At 41.3% G+C, this 16,574-nt stretch overlaps 1 protein-coding gene across 2 annotated transcripts in view; it reads left to right on the plus strand.

The window, feature by feature from the left end:
* Window positions 1-16,574, plus strand: part of DGKB (diacylglycerol kinase beta) — a 534,249-nt gene that overhangs the window by 503,318 nt on the left and 14,357 nt on the right. For both annotated transcript variants that reach the window (XM_045008243.1, XM_045008242.1), the window contains 2 exons: window positions 6,728-6,848; window positions 11,691-11,751. In XM_045008243.1, coding sequence (XP_044864178.1) covers window positions 6,728-6,848; window positions 11,691-11,751 — 182 coding nt within the window. The remainder of the gene's footprint in view (window positions 1-6,727; window positions 6,849-11,690; window positions 11,752-16,574) is intronic.

Consider the following 16,574-nt stretch of genomic DNA (forward strand, 5'->3'; position numbering starts at 1 on the left):
CCAATGAAATCAATGGGAGTTTTGCCATTGATTTCAGTAGGGCCAGAATTTCACCCCATGTGCAAAACTATACAATCCTTCCTCTGAGAAGAAGATGCAGCAGTAACTTCACTAGTACATTTTTTGGAAGGGAAACATTTCCCCCCTTCTTAGTATGTAGTAGTCTTAGAAATGTACAAATCAAAGCTGGTTTCCATTGATCAAACTTCTATTGTTCCATCAATATTACTGTATCTTTCCTTCTGGGCAGTGGCATTTTTATAGGCTAATCAAATATCCAATATTACTTGGAGCCATTTGAAGTGAATGCCAGAATTACATAGAATGTAATCTGAGAATTAGATCTATTTTTGTTAGTTGAAATGATCTTGACTTGTTCGTATTGTACCTGATGCCCAGTAAGTTGATAGCCCCAATACAAATGGAAGGATATCCGGTTTGAAGTTCTTAAATATCTGTTAAAAGTGGTGAGCAGTCCAAGCACATTAAAATTCCATGTTCACCCTACAAGTGTTTGCTGCAGATGACCCCCACTGATCTTAAATATATTTCTGTATCTGTAACTGAATAGAGGTTTTCTGTACAGCATGTTCTAATGGTACTCTGGCCTTTAGCCAACAAGGCACTGAATAAGGCTATTTTTAAAATACAGAAACTGGGAACAGCTGCAGCAATCAAATTTGATAAAAACAGAGAGGAACTTTGCTTTTTTTACAGTTTGTCCAAGTTTAGACTCCTTTCATAGAATGGCTTTTGTTCTCTTGGGTGAAGGGGATACAAGAGTAACACAGAGAAATTCTCTTAAACAAATAACTTTTTAAAGTATACAGATTAAAATAATAGGGTGAGCTGGGGGTTTTGTTTGTTTTTGTTTTTTGCTGCACTGATATGTTCAATGCCATTGTACCTCAAACTATTTAAAGGATAAATCTCTAAAAAGAATACACTTTGTCTGCCAAGCTTTACCATGAAAGTCTTTTCCATAATGATCTCCCGAACCAGAAGATGGCATCTCTTGTTTCAAAATATTATAAATGTGAATGCTGGTATTTGTTCTGAATGTCCTATTTGCAGTGACTGAGGATGGGAGTGATTTAATTTGAATCCTCCATTTTTTTTCTCCTTTAATATTAATCAAGAACTTATCTGTTAAGCAAAAAAAAAGTTCACTTAACAAAAAAACTGTTATAAAGACCTTTTTGTGCACATTAAACTGATTCACAAAATAGTTAATTATAAGGCTGTATTCTTCCTTCTTTCACCACCTAGTTCTTAGGAAATTTGTCACACTGCCTGATTGGTAAGAGTCAGGAAGTGATTATGTACAGAAAGTCCAATATACAATTGTAGGCTGATCTGTTACGTGATTTCATCTGAGGAATGAATCTCTGTGTTAAACTGATGCAAGACAAAAAATATTGAGTGGAATCCTGGGCTCATTGAAGTAAATGTAAGTTTTGCCATTAACTGCAGTGGCGCTAGGATTTCACTCATTACATTCCTTTCAAGTATATACAAATTACATTAATTTTAAAATCCTATCCCAATAAAACTATTTTTAGGTCAGCACCAATTCACAATGGTAAGTCAAAAATATATTATTTCTTTGCCTCTTCTCTTGGTTTCTCTTGGGGTGTTTGTGTGTATAAACAGTTGTAGACAAGTATGAGGCACTCACAAGGACTAATATATATATTAGTCCGTGTGTGTGTGTGTGTGTGTGTGTCTATATATATATATGTATATATGTATAGGATTGTATACTATTACACAAAATCTTGAGCAAAAAAATGGGTTTACGACTCAAAGTCAGAGTAATAATATTTCCTTTTCCCAACTCTTTGTCTATCTTGTCTGTTCAGATTATGAACCCCTGGGGGCATGGGCTGTTTCTTTGTGTCTGTACAAGCACTGGAATAACTGGGCCCTCATCTAAGTTGGGCCTGCAGGTGCAACTATACTATAAATAATTATAAATGCTGGGTATATCTGTCTACTAGCTGCTGTTGGCTTCTTTTTTAATATCAGAAAGCACAGCTTACAATGATTTTGGTGATTTATTTTAACATACACCAAGTAATCCAGAAACTGATCATCTTAAATCATACATACACTGTGACATCAAACATATCTTTAGCACTTTATACAACATATCTTTAGCATTTTCCTGTCTCTCTGTATGAAAGTGTCCCCACATTCCTGCATGAAATGAAAAGTAAATGAAAATTGTACTTTTAATACATGCATTGTTCTGAGCAGATACTAGAGACTCATGTCATGTGGAGTGTTGAACTCAGCAGGTTTTCAAGGATCTCTGGCAAGTCACCCGTTTTCAACTTCTTATTCTATATTTTAACTTTGGAACCAAAAAATATCCAGCATGATGATCACCGGGGTTTAATTAAATTTAGTCAGCCCTGTAGTCCCTTCTTTCCAAAGACAAACTGCTGCCAGAGACAGATTTACCACTGACCAACAGTGTTTTTATGCACATCTGCCTGAGTAAGTGCAGTAACCCCAAATATAATAGAGTCTTTCAATCTTTTGCCAGGACTGCAATATTTATATATTATGAAGACAAATTGGATATCAAACACAGTTCCATTAGAGAGGGAAAGTTCTCTATGTAAATCACTTTTTCTAATCACACTGTGGACCTCCTCAACCCCATTCCCATTTGCTTTCCTTGCTTTAAATCCATAGATGAATTCCAAATGTATTATTCTATTGTATATTCACTTTGAATATTGAAATATTTAGTTAAGGGAAATATAAACTTCTTGTTAAATAGTGTTAAGGTCTTCAGGTATGTATCTTCTGGGGCTGAGAAGTACCATAAAGGGCTCATATTCACATAGGTCATTTTGTCTATCACTAGAGTAGATTTTTATTTGGGCTTCTTTCCTCTCTCCCCCTTCCCCCACCCGATCATAAGAAGTGGGCTGGCAATCTCTCGAGTGATTTTATTCCCGATCAGGAATGAGTGCGAGGGGTCAGAAGTCCCTCTGCATACTATTCAGAATCTGCTGACATCAGCACTCCCTCATGAGAGCTGGCTTTGTTTCCCGATGGTGCTAATACGAGGAGACACGTGAAGTAGTTTGGTTTATGGAAGAGGGCAGGAGAGGCATGGTGCTATGAAAACATTCCCACACAGACTACCGGCTCATTGATATAGAAAACAAGTGGGAACCTTCAGTTCTTTCACAAAGCTTAAAGTAGAACAAACTGACTCAAGAACCCAAAGGCAGCAGTTAAAAAACACTCTTCTCACACACTGATGCTGAAATACTTTCTAGGCCAGATTTGCTATAAGAGTTCAGTTCCCATTTAAGCACCTAAATGAAGTGGCCAGAATTTCAAATGTTTTCAGTGCCTGGCAGTTCTCGATGAACTCAGTGGGAGCTTTTGGGTGCTGAGCTCTTTTGCAAACCTGATCTTCAACCTCTTAGCATTGATTAAAACCTGCTATAGTGAATGAAGGATGCGCCTAGAGTGAAAAAAATTTTGTGCTAATGTATTAGGCATTTCTGATTGTCATTTCTGCAGTTACAAAATACATATAATGCAGCAGCAATACAATATACCTGAAAATATTTGTTGTATTATTTATTTGAGTGCTATCAGTGTGCATGCAGCAGTACATAACTTAAAGGTTAATGTGGCCACTGTCCCAAAAAGATTACACTCTAAATTAGATTAACATTACAGTTCAGACACATAATGTAGCAAACAGCCACATTATAATCTACTCTCAAAATGATGTAGGGTTTTTTTCTTTGATTGTTAAAGAGCAAACATTTATTTCTTTGGAGTAATATTCAGAATCTTTGCAGAAGTAGTGCATGCAGCATTTTAAGACCTCAAAATGTGTCTCTTTAAAGGGAAATTATGCCCCCGGTTGGCCTTGTTGTTGTGGCTACCACCTTTGCTTTGACAAAGCAACTTTAGTAGTCATGCATCGTCGGCAAGTCAATATGTGACATGCTTTTCACTTCCCTTTGAGGTCCCATAAATGCTATGAGATGGTTCAACCACCTCACTTGGTATAAGCAATTTTCATAGGTGTTCTTTTCATGGATGATGTTCTAATGACAATATCAATATTTTTATATAGCAAACCAAAAGTTTCTCAATTAGTGTCATCCATTCATTGACATTTGGACCTTTTGTCCTCAAGGGGAATATCCCATATCCATGTAACATCCTTCAGACGTGGGGCCAAAACCTTCACTCCATTTTCAGTTCTTTCTCAAGCTAAGCTGTCATCAAAGTCAATTTACCAGAAATATATTGAAATGCATGTAACCATACAGCTCCCTACTGGTCAAATGTATGAGACAGGGTCAAGAGCATAAATTAAGCCTTCCAAAATCAATTATATGTTATGTTCACTAAGATGGCTTTAGTTCCGGTTGTTTCTGAAGGTAGACTATGATTTACTTAAGCTTACTGTTAAAAATTCTCATGTTTGGCCTAAGCTCACACCACTTGGCAATGTGCCATCACAAATGTGACAGTTTTGAAGAGGCCTCACTTTTTGTAGGGTAGAAGTGTGTTGTGGGACTCTAACTTACTGTGTATGCATTTGAATTTTTCTTATCTCTTCAAATGTTTAACATACCACTGTGTTTGGAGATATGCAGTGTGGATCAAAGGGCAGGAATTGGCCTTTAGTTACCTGCTGTCAGCAGGCACTAAGTTTACAGCAACTGAAAAGTGACACATCAAATTTAAGTCACTGAAAATATCACTATACTGAATCCCTGCATATGTTGCATGAGCTGTCAGTAATAAAAATCTGTTCTTAATTATTCTTCCATTTAATTTTTTTTTTTTACTGCGTGGATGAGAATTTGATGTTTGCTTTGGCCAGAAATGTTTTAACAATTTAATAGTCTATAAAATTCTGTTTGCTTTTACAATCGAAGAAGTTTGGCAACCGAGTAGGACTTTTCTTTTTTAAAACTGTATGGAAATTGAGAAAAATAGAATATGTTTAAGCTTAGAGTTCAAGTTGAAAATACGTATGAGTAACTTCAGGGAATGTTGTCCTTTTAACACATCAATTGATAGAAAGCCAGAAATACAAAGTTATGTTTACACTTTTTTTAAAGAATGGAAAATATTGAAATGCAGAGTTAGGAGCTGTCAAAGAACCTACATTCTTGTCCATTTTCCCTCCTAATGTTTTTTTTTCTTTCCCATAACAGTTGGGAACTGTATTCATTTTTGTTTAGTTTCCATTGTATGACACTGACTTCTCTCTCTCATTTTAGCACTGAGAAAAAGAAAATAGCAAGGAAATAAAGAAAGGAAAATAAGAATGAGGATGATGGACAGAAGCAAATTCTCTGGGCGTTAACAGAATAGTTAGGACCACACCCCAACTAGACTCCAACTCTTTATTAAATTTCTTCTTTAATACATAGATTTCAGTTAACTATTTTGATCCAAAGTCCCAATTAAGTCAATAGAAAACTCTCTTTGAAAGTTTTGGTCAACCCCATCGTTAAAAAAAAATAGCATGAAATCCCACCTACAGTGAAGGTTGAGCTACACATGTTAATATTTTCTCCTTTCCTTTGTCTATGTCATGATGCTTGCCCCTGAGGTTTTAGCCTTCCTCTCTCTACTTCATTGGCTAGCATATCTCTCAGAAACAAGGATATTAACAGCCACTCTATAAAGCAAGGCACATTTAAGCATAATCTACAGCTGAAAGAAAATGTTTCTGTTCCTTGTCCATCTGTTCTTGGCAACATACATTTCACTGGAACTTATAAAATGGTTCACACAAAACAAGCCTAGTTGGGTTCCAGAGAGGATTTAACTCACTTTGGTTGCCCCTCAAACTAGTCTGATATATTAATGGTTAGAGCCTCTTTTTGTCTTCTAAACTGAAGACTCTGAATTTATATTATACTTGTTCCTTGAAATCAAGGGAATTAGTATTTAACTTTACTTTTTGAATAATACTGTTTTAAATGATATTTTAGTTTTTTTATTACACAATATTTTGGCACTGAATTACATGAGAAGAAAAATATTTACATTGTAAACAAGTGATCAAAATAGGAAATGCCAGATTAATGTCCATGATACTTTAATTACATCCCCTTGAGCATTCAACCTGTGCAATGAACGAGGCAAAAGTCCTGTGGAAAAAAATAGTGTGTGATCATGTAAATAAAGTCTGTATCAAAGTGCATAAGCACAAGGGGGCCAAATTAAAGTTGCCTAGACCACTTGAATGGAAGATTATGGGACAAAGAAAAGGCACGTTTCTAGCCCAAGGGCTTTCCCTTGCCAAATTTCAAAGACCTCACACAAACAATGGAGGTATAAGTGTCTCAAAAAAAAAAAGAAAGAAAAGGTTGAAAGAGTCTTTTATGATGTAAAGTGTTAAGCAGTCTAAATATAGAGGTTGCTACCAGAACTCTGTATACTTATTATTTGACTTTAGATAATTTTTTGTCATTAAGTTTTGGAATAAGTCCAGACATAGTAAGCCTGTAAGTTGATAACTGTAGAGTCAGTTTAGAAAATAATGTTGCCATTACTTCTTTGCCAGTAATGTTCCTACTACCTTTTATCTTTTCTTATGCTAGTAGTTCCTATTGCAGTCATTTTTGCTAGTGATTCCTAGCTCTTATACCATTTCAGAGTTAATTTGTAGTTGAAGTGTTGATGTCTTCCTAAAGGGAAGTGTGCTGAATTGTTTCAGATCTGAGTGATCAGCTGATGGAAGTGGTTGGTCTGGAAGGAGCCATGGAGATGGGTCAGATATATACAGGACTGAAAAGTGCTGGTAGGCGGCTTGCACAGTGCTCATCTGTTGTCATCAGGTAAACTCTTCATTGTACCTTCTAGTTATAACAATTTTTTTGCTACATGTTGAAAAACAATCATTCATGAAAATTTGTTGAAGGTAGGTATTTACTGAATTCATGTATTTAGATGGTTTTCTTTCATTAAAATACATGATAAGGTGAATAGGAAAATTCTTAACTTCAGTCTTCACGCCTTATAGTCATCTCTCACCTCATTGTGAGAAGAGATTTTCTTTAGCGGTGAGAAAAGAGGACTGGGAGTTGATACTCCCGGGTTTTATTATTCGCGGACTCTGAGTGACCTTGGACAAGTCATTTACATCTATTTGACACATTTTAATCTCTTCATAAGATGGGTATCCTAATATATTCTTCACCTGGGAGTTATAAACTAGTTATAAAATAGTATTTGTAAAGCACTTTAAGGTTCTCAGGAGCAAAAAACCTACATTTTATTGTTATTCTGTATATTGAGCACTGACAAGTCACCATGAACAAGTGCATTGGTATGAGTTAGCATTGAAACAGGAGAACTGGCTAATTTGATTGTGCTGTATCATTTGGACAACATTGTCAAATTCCTAGGAGTGAGTACAAAAGAATAGCACAAGCATGTGGGGACAAAATCAGAAAAGCTAAGGAGCAAAATGAATTACAACTAGCCAGAGACATAAAAGACAGTAAGAAGAGTTTCTATAAATACATTAAGAGCAAGAGAAAGACAAAGGAAAGTGTAGGCCCTCTCCTTAGTGGGGAAAGTGAGCTGATAATGGATTACATCAAGAAGGCTAAGGTGTTTAATGCCTATCTTGCTTCACTCTTTACAAAAAAGGTAAAAATTGTGACCAGATATTCAATGCAATTAATATTAACAAGAAGGGGCAAGGAATGTAGGCCAAAATAATGAGAGAACAGATTCAAGAATATTTAGATAAGTAAGGTGCATTCAAGTTGGCATGGCCTGACAAAATTCACCCAAGGGTACATAAGGAACTAGACATTAGTAGGTTTCAGAGTAGCAGCTGTGTTAGTCTGTATCCACAAAAAGAACAGGAGTACTTGTGGCACCTTAGAGACTAACAAATTTATTTAAGCATAAGCTTTCGTGGGCTACAGCCCACTTCATCAGATTCATGCAATGAAAAAGTAGGAAGATATATATATATATATACACACACACTGAACATGAAACAATGGGTGTTACCATACACACTCTAATGAGAGTGATCAGTTAAGGTGAGCTATTACCAGCAGGAGAGAAAAAAACGTAGACATTAGCAATTATCTGTGAGAACGTATAGAGGACAGGTGAGGTCCAAGAAGACTGGAGAAAGACAAACATAGTACTTATCTTTAAAAGGAGATACAAAAGGACCCGAGGAACTATAGACTAGTCAGCCTAACTTCAACACCTGGAAAGATAATGTGGCAAATTATTAAACAATCAATTTGTAAGACTTAGAGGATAATAGGGTCATAAGTAATAGCCACCATAAGACAACCTAATTTTCCTTCTTTGACAGCATTTCTGGCCTATTGGACAGGGGGAAGCTATAGAGGTGATGAACCTTGATTCTACTAAGGCATTTGACATAGTCCCACATGGCATACTTGTAACCAAACTAGGGAAATGCAGTCTAGGTGAAATTACTATAAGATGGATGAAAAACTGGTAGAAAGACCAAACTTAAAGAATAGTTATTAATGGTTTGCTGTCAAACTGGGGGGATATATTTAGTGGGATCCTGCAGAGCTCTGTCCTGGGTCTGGTACTATTCAATATTTTCATTAATGATTTGGATAATGGAGTAGAGAGTCCGCTTATAAGAATTGCAGATGACTCCAAGCTGGGAGGGGCTGCTAGCACTTTGGAGGGCAGGGTTGGAATTCAAAACAACCTCGATAGATTGGAGGATTGATCTGAAATAAACAAGATGAAATTCAATAAAGATGTGCAACAGAAGTTGGTCCAATAAAAAATATTCCCTCACCCATCTTGTCACTCTAATGTATAAAGTACAACGCTTAGGAAAATCAGATACACAACTACAAAATGGGGACTAACTGGCTTGGAAGTAGTACTTCATAAAAAAATCTGTGAGTTATAGTGGGTCACAAATTGAATATAATCAGGCCCCTTCTTTTCCCACCTAGATCACATTTGGCCCAGGTCAGCTGTGTAAATGATCTGCCTCAAGCTGGAGCCTGAGCTCTGGGATCTGTGATTGGGGGGGGGGGCGGTGGAGCTGCAAAAAGGGTGTATTAACAGGAGTGTTGTATGTAAGGTTATGGCTACACAGCAGTTAAAGGCCACCAGCTGTCCCGGGTCAGCTGACTTGGGCTTGCAGGGCTCGGGCTGCAGGGTTTTAAAATTACAGTGTAGATGTTTGGGTTCAGGCTGGAGCCTGGGATCCTTCCCCCTTACCCCCTCTCCACAGGATCCCAGAGCTCAGGCTCCAGCCTGAGGCAGATCATCTACACTGCAATTTTACAAGCCTGTGAGCCTGAGTCAGGTGACATGGGCCACCCGTAGGTATTGAATTGCTGTGTAGACATACCCTAAGATATGGGTAATTGTCCCACTCTACTTGGCACTAGTGAGCCTCAGCTGGAATACTGCATCCAGTTCTAGACACCACACTTTAGGAAAGATTGACGAGAGTGCAGAGAACAACAAAAATGATAGAAGGTTTAGAAAACCTGATCTAGGAAGAAAGGTTAAAAAAACTGGGCATGTTTAGTGATGGGAAAAGAAGACTGAGGGGGACCTGATAATATTCTTCAAATATGGTAAGGGTTGTTATAAAGAAGATGGTGATCAATTTCTCTCCCTGCCTCCTAATGTAGGAAAAGAAGTAATGGTCTTAATCTTCCACACAGCAGGTTTAAATTGCAGATTAGGAAAAACTTTCTGACTATTAGGGTAGTTAAGCTCTAGAATTCGCTTCTGAGGAAGATTGTGGAGTTCCCATCATTAAGGGATTTTACGAACCGGTTAGACAAACACTTGTCAGGGATGGTATGGGTTTACCTGGTCCTGCCTTCGTACAAGGTGCTGGGCTAGATGACCTCTCGAGGTCCTTTCCAGCCCTACATTTTTATGATTCTGTGATTTACTGAGCTAAAAGTGAACACCGTTTTCATTGGTAAGACAAAGTGCTGAATAGAACCAGGAAAATCTCTATATTTCCGAAAAAGTTTTTAAAAATATTTTACAATTTTCCAAAATTGTACAATTTTTCACCAGTGAAGCTTGCCTCATCCCACCTCACCTCATGTGCGAGAGAAAACCATTAAGAAACATTAAGAAAATAAGGCTGGATTTTCCAAGGTGCCTTAGGTGATTTTGAAAATCCTACCCACGGTGTTTAATTCAGGATGGTGTAGGGTGCTCCCGATTTGGGGTAGCAAGTATTTAATCTCAGTTGATGCAGATGAGAAATGGGCTTGCCAACTCCCCTCCGTTTTTTGGCTTGCCATGTGCCCAGGTGCACACCAAAGAAACAATTCCTATGCTCTCCTACAAGTCGGGACTCCAGATGTGACAGACTCTTACTCAGCTGTTGGGTGAGGCCACTTGCACATTCTCCCCTGCTTTTACCTGTCACATCCTGGCCGCTGGCCACAAATTACAGCAGTTACTCCCTCAAAAGTGCAGGTACTTCTGAAGGTGAAAGCCTACCTTCTGATGAGGGTATTGCACTCACTGAAGTGCCTTTGAGTGACAAAATTTCCCTTGGCTTAAATGGGTGCAGAATTGGATGTGCCCAAGGTTATTATTTTGATTCCTGCCTTTACATTCCTGTAGGCTCATGTAATTATCTGATGTGTATCACTTCCAGTAGTGCTGGGTCTACAAAACTGTTATTCTGCAAATCATGTTAGAGCACTAAACATTTTAATTGTTTAATCCTTAAAGGCAAAGCCTCTGAACACAGTACTCCTTGGAATTTACTTTACTGCTATATGAGTATGAGCAGGGAACCCAGAGTAGATGCAAGCAAGAGAATATCCTCCCAGTGCTAATAAAAAAATACTAGTATGGCTGAAAGAGTTTTCTTATTTGGTTCATAAACAGTAGTTTAAAAATTGTTATGAATAGCATGGACTTCTCTTTATTATTTGTACCGTGGTAGCACTGAAGCGCCCCTGTCCCATTGTGCTAGGCACTGTGCAGACATGTAACAAAAAGAACAGGAGTACTTGTGGCACCTTAAAGACTAACAAATTTATTTTAGCATGAGCTTTTGTGAGCTACAGCTCACCGAAGAAGTGAGCTGTAGCTCACGAAAGCTCATGCTAAAATAAATTTGTTAGTCTTTAAGGTGCCACAAGTACTCCTGTTCTTTTTGTGGATACAGACTAACATGGCTGCTACTCTGAAACATGTAACAAAAAGGCATTCCTTGCCCCAAAGAGCTTCATTATGTTCTTATTTAATAAAGTAGGTTTATACCTAAAGTTCATGCAGAAGTCAAGTTCCACTATCTGCACTCTGCTCTGTCATGAAGGAATAGCTGCATATTTTTAGCACATTGTGCCTGGTTGGTGTACTTTTGTTTTGCATACTAAAAGTACACGTGGGGCTGTTCCTGAACTACAGTATATATGTTTGCACATAACATTACAGAAGAGTACCAAGCCTTAAAATAAGTGCATTACTTTTTTGTAGGGGCACTGGGTCATGTACCGGCTCTGTGGTGGAATAGCAGTGGAAGTTGCATGCACACTTGTGGGCAATAAATGTCCTGATGATTACACACACCTGTTCTGTCCTCATATATCTCTGTTCAAAATATAAGCTTGATGAATTTTGTCCAGACACTCTTATTCATCTAATTAAATATTTTACTTTAGAACCAGCAAGTCGCTGCCCATGCAGATTGATGGAGAACCATGGATGCAGACCCCTTGCACAGTAAGTATGCTTTTATCAACATAGCCTAGAGAACTGGAAAAGAAATTTGAGGGGGAAATATTTTTTCTATGATAAAAAATGACAACCAGTTTTAATGATCAAACTTTCATTTCAGATCTCCTTAAATGTTAGAAACTGCTCCTTTTCAATTAGAGACAACTGTAGCTATCAACATTGACTTAGCTTACGCTCCATAATTTCTGTACACCCACACAGATACACAGCACGCCCACTCTCTCACGCGAACATAAAGAAACAAAACCTGTAATTTAATCATGCTATTTCTTCTACAGGTTGAGACGGAAGAAAAAGAAAGAGATTATTACATTTCTTATTTTAAATACTTGGGAGACTCTCAGATACTGTAGTGAGGGGAGGGCCATATAAATAGATGTTTGTGTGAGGACAGAACAGTGGGGAATCTCATGAGATATTTCACAAAATCTTTTGGAGTGAAGAGGTACTGCATAACCTCTTGTAGCGATAAATCTGTGGTTATAGAGCAACAGGACCTGTGCTTTCCCAGGGCTTGGCTACACTTGCAGATGTGCAGCGCTGGGAGTTACAGCTGTCTTCATACAGCTGTGTAGGGAAAGCGCTGGAGTGTGGCCACACCGACAGCTACCAGCGCTGCAGTGTGGCCACATTTGCAGCGCTGTTGGGAGTGGTGCATTATGAGCAGCTATCCCACAGAGCACCTTGTCCCATTTTGGCGCCGTGCGTTGTGGGAAGGGGACAGAAGGGTGCGGGTCATTCCGCTTCCTGTCCCAACGCCCCGTGATGCATCGCTTCACATCCCAGCAGTCACTGTTTTTCTGTCCATGTTTGGCGCCATTGTGACTCTCCCAACGGTTTCTGTGCATCGCGATTTCTGTGGAAAATGGAGCCCGAGCTGCTGAGGAATATGCTGATGAGTCTCGCCAGCACATCACGTTTGGCAGTTGAGCTATTCCTTCAGCTCCAAACTGACAGTGAGGAGTCCGACGATGATGATATTGAGTCGCCTGACGCGTATGACACTAAATTGCTTGTGGCATTCACGGAAATGCTCAGCACTGTGGAACGCCACTTTTGGGCTCGGGAAACAAGCACTGAGTGGTGGGATCACATTGTCATGGAAGTCTGGGATGATGAGCAGTGGCTGCAGAACTTTCGGATGAGAAAAGCCACTTTCATGGGACTGTGTGCTGAGCTTGCCCCCACCCTGCGGCGCAAGGACACGAGATTGAGAGCTGCCCTGCCAGTGGAGAAGTGGGTGGCTATTGCAGTCTGGAAGCTGGCAACTCCAGACAGCTACCGATCGGTCGCGAACCAGTTTGGAGTGGGAAAGTCGACTGTTGGAATCGTTTTGATGCAAGTTTGCAGGGCCATTAATTGCATCCTGCTAAGAAGAACCGTGACTCTCGGGAACATGCAGGACATTGTGGATGGCTTTGCACAAATGGGTTTCCCTAACTGTGGAGGGGAGATAGATGGGACGCATATTCCTGTTCTGGCACCACCCCACCTAGCATCCGAGTACGTTAATCAGAAGGGGTATTTCTCTATGGTTCTCCAGGCGCTTGTGGATCACCGTGGGCGTTTCATTGACATTTACACAGGCTGGCCTGGAAAGGTGCATGATGCACGCATCTTTTGGAACAGTGGCCTGTTCAGGAAGATGCAGGCCGGGACTTTTTTTCCAGACCGGAAGATCACAGTAGGGGACGTCGAAATGCCCATTGTGATCCTTGGAGACCCCGCTTACCCGTTAATGTCTTGGCTCATGAAACCGTATACAGGGAAGCTTGACAGGAGCAAGGACCGGTTCAACTACAGGCTGAGCCAGTGCCTAATGACTGTGGAGTGTGCTTTTGGCCATTTAAAAGGGTGCTGGCGATCTCTGTATGGGAAGCTAGACTTGGGGGAAAGCAGCGTCCCTGCGGTTATATCCGCGTGCTGTACCCTCCATAATATTTGTAAGGGAAGGGTGAAACATTCAGTCAGGCATGGACCGCCGAGGTTCTACGCCTGGAGGCTGAATTTGCACAGCCAGAGAGCAGGGCTACAAGAGAGGCCCAGCAAAGGGCTACAAGTATTAGGGATTAGGATTAGGGATGCCTTGAGGGAGGAATTTGAGGCTGAAAGCCAACAGTAATGTTTGTTGCCTTGCACGGGAGTGAAGTGCAGTGGTTACAATGTTAGTAGGAATCTGTTTTTCCTAAAATGATTTGCAGTGCCTGTTTCTTTCCTGGGCTACGATATCTTTCAATTTCTGTGATAATAAAGACTGTTTTCAAAGAAAATAACTTTATTGACAGACACACAACATTTTGGGAACCTAAAAGGGCAGGGGGGTGGGGTGGTGGACTGTACAGTCACAGGTTTGAATATGTCCTGTCTGGAGTGCTGTGCAATGAGTGCTGCACTTCAGGATGAAAATACTGCATGGTGATGGGGGTTGAGTGCAGAGGGTAAGGGTCGTAGTTCTCAGGGCTGATTAGTGAATGTACAGGTGTTGGGGGCAGCTGGTGGTGGTAAGAACCTGAATCCTGGGGAAGGGGGTTCCCTTGTGACATTGGGGCACAAGGGAAAGAACTTTGAGATGGGGGGGGCCGGCACGGTAGTGCTCTGCCTGCATGACTACGAGTGACTGGATAGAGTCCGCTTTGCGCGCCAGGATGCTTATCAGCTGCTTTGTGCTTTTCTTCTTAGCCGCTGCGTTTCTCTGGCGGATCCTGCTTTCCCTTTCCCTCCAGTCCTGAAGGTTTTTTCTCCAGTCCTGCACTTTCTTACTCTCTCTGGCAGACTGCTCCATAACTGCTTTCAGCATGTCTTCGTTGCTTTTTCGTGGCTTCTTCCTGAGGTTTTGTAGCCTCTGAGCAGTCGATGATACGGGCAGTCCAGTAGTCAAGGACACTTTTCGAAAGGCAAAAATGGCAACAGTTAACAGAGGCAGCATTGTTTATAATCTCATCCAGACAGTTATTCCCACACACTGAAGGAGTTTACACTTCACTTTAGTATACTTTTCCCATACCAAACAGAGCACACAATCCAACAGGAGCCACGAAATGGTGAGTAAGGGGGACTGATTGCTTCAGGGCTGTGCAGGGGTTTCTGTGCCTTGGGGACAGCAAACAGCTACAGGGGGCATCTGCACTGAACACTCTCCCAACATTTTCCACAGGAGTTACTCCTGGAAGATATCTCGCTGCTGCGGGTCACCTGGGAAGAGCGGGAGGCTCTTCTACAGCAATGCGGATTCCGCCCTGGCCCCTATGCAGCTTGCCTGTGTGCAGCAATGGTCTCCCCACCCCTCGCGGCACAGTGGCGCGGATGCGTTAGCCTGACTGGGACAAGGACCACATTGGCTCTCCCTATAAACTTGCACAAGCGCATTGCCCACGCTCTGGCTGAAACTTTTGAAGAGATTACCGAGGCTGATTACCGCGACGTGATAGACCACGTCAATGGGCTATTCCACATCTAGGCATGCATGCATGCAGCCCTAACCCCCCCTCCTCTCCTGAAACATTTCCATCCTGAAAATAAAAGCCGCTTACCGGTAACTCGCTCCTCTGCTTGTCCTTCACCAAGTACCGGCTGCTGCGACTGGCTACCTTCCTCCTGGCTTGAGAAGAGCTCCTGGCTGCATGCCTCCTGGGACTCCGGGGTGTCTCCTCCCACCCCAGTACTCTCACTCTCGGTTTCCTCCCCCCTCCCCTCCTCGTGCTCCTCCCCCCACTCTGAAGTGTCCATCGTGGTCGTCGGATTGGCAGTGGGGTCACCCCCAAGTATCGCGTCCAGCTCCTTGTAAAAACGGCAGGTCGTGGGGGTGGCGCCGGAGTGGCGGTTTCCCTCGCGGGCTTTGCAGTAGGCATTCCGCAGCTCCTTTACTTTAACCTTGCACTGCAGCGTGTCCCGGTCATGGCCCCTTTCCGGCATGGCCTTTGATACCTGGCCAAAGGTATCGTAATTCCTACAGCTGGAGCGCAGCTGGGACTGCACAGCTTCCTCCCCACAAACACTGATGAGGTCTAGCAACTCGCCATTGCTCCATGCTGGGGCTCGTTTGGCGCGTGGAGGCATGGTCACCTGGAAAGATTCACTGATTGCACTCCACACCTGGCTGAGCAAACAGGAAGGGGATTTTTAAAATTCCCGGGGCATTTAAAGGGCGGATCACCTGAGGCCAGGGCAGTAGAGTTCGAACTGATGAGCAGAGTGGCTGAACAGGCATTCTGGGATATCTCCAAATACCTCTGGAGGCCAAAAACAGCGCTTTTGGTGGCCACACTGGCGGAGCAGCGCTGCATCACCAGCGCTGCAATAGTTATACCTGAGGCAGAGCAGGAGTACAGCCAGCGCTGCAGCCAGGGAGATGCAGTGCTGTATGTGCCTTGCAAGTGTGGACAGTGAGTAAGTTGCAGCGCTGTAAACCCACCACCAGCGCTGCAACTCTCCAGTGTAGCCAAGCCCCTAGTCACTGGACTTTCAGAACCCATGGAAGGATGTTGGCCATACCATTTTTACAATCACCCCAATGTCTGATCCATGGAGCATCTGACCCATGGTTACAGCCAAGAACACCACACACCGTAGTCCATTTTGTTGCCTAGTCAAACTACCCTTTAAAAATTATCATAAAATGCATACGTTCTTGTGTGCAGCCCCTTCCCAGGTTTACTGTATCATGTTTATTTCCCTTTGTGGGCAGACTAATCCACAGACTTTAAATTTCATGAAGGCGAGTAGCTGCAGAATCTCTATAAATTTAGTCACAGAAGAATGATTCTATTTGATTTTATTTTTTACATTTATATTATAAGAAATATTTCCCC

Source organism: Mauremys mutica, chromosome 2 (assembly GCF_020497125.1).
Source record: "Mauremys mutica isolate MM-2020 ecotype Southern chromosome 2, ASM2049712v1, whole genome shotgun sequence".
Taxonomy (NCBI): domain Eukaryota; kingdom Metazoa; phylum Chordata; order Testudines; family Geoemydidae; genus Mauremys; species Mauremys mutica.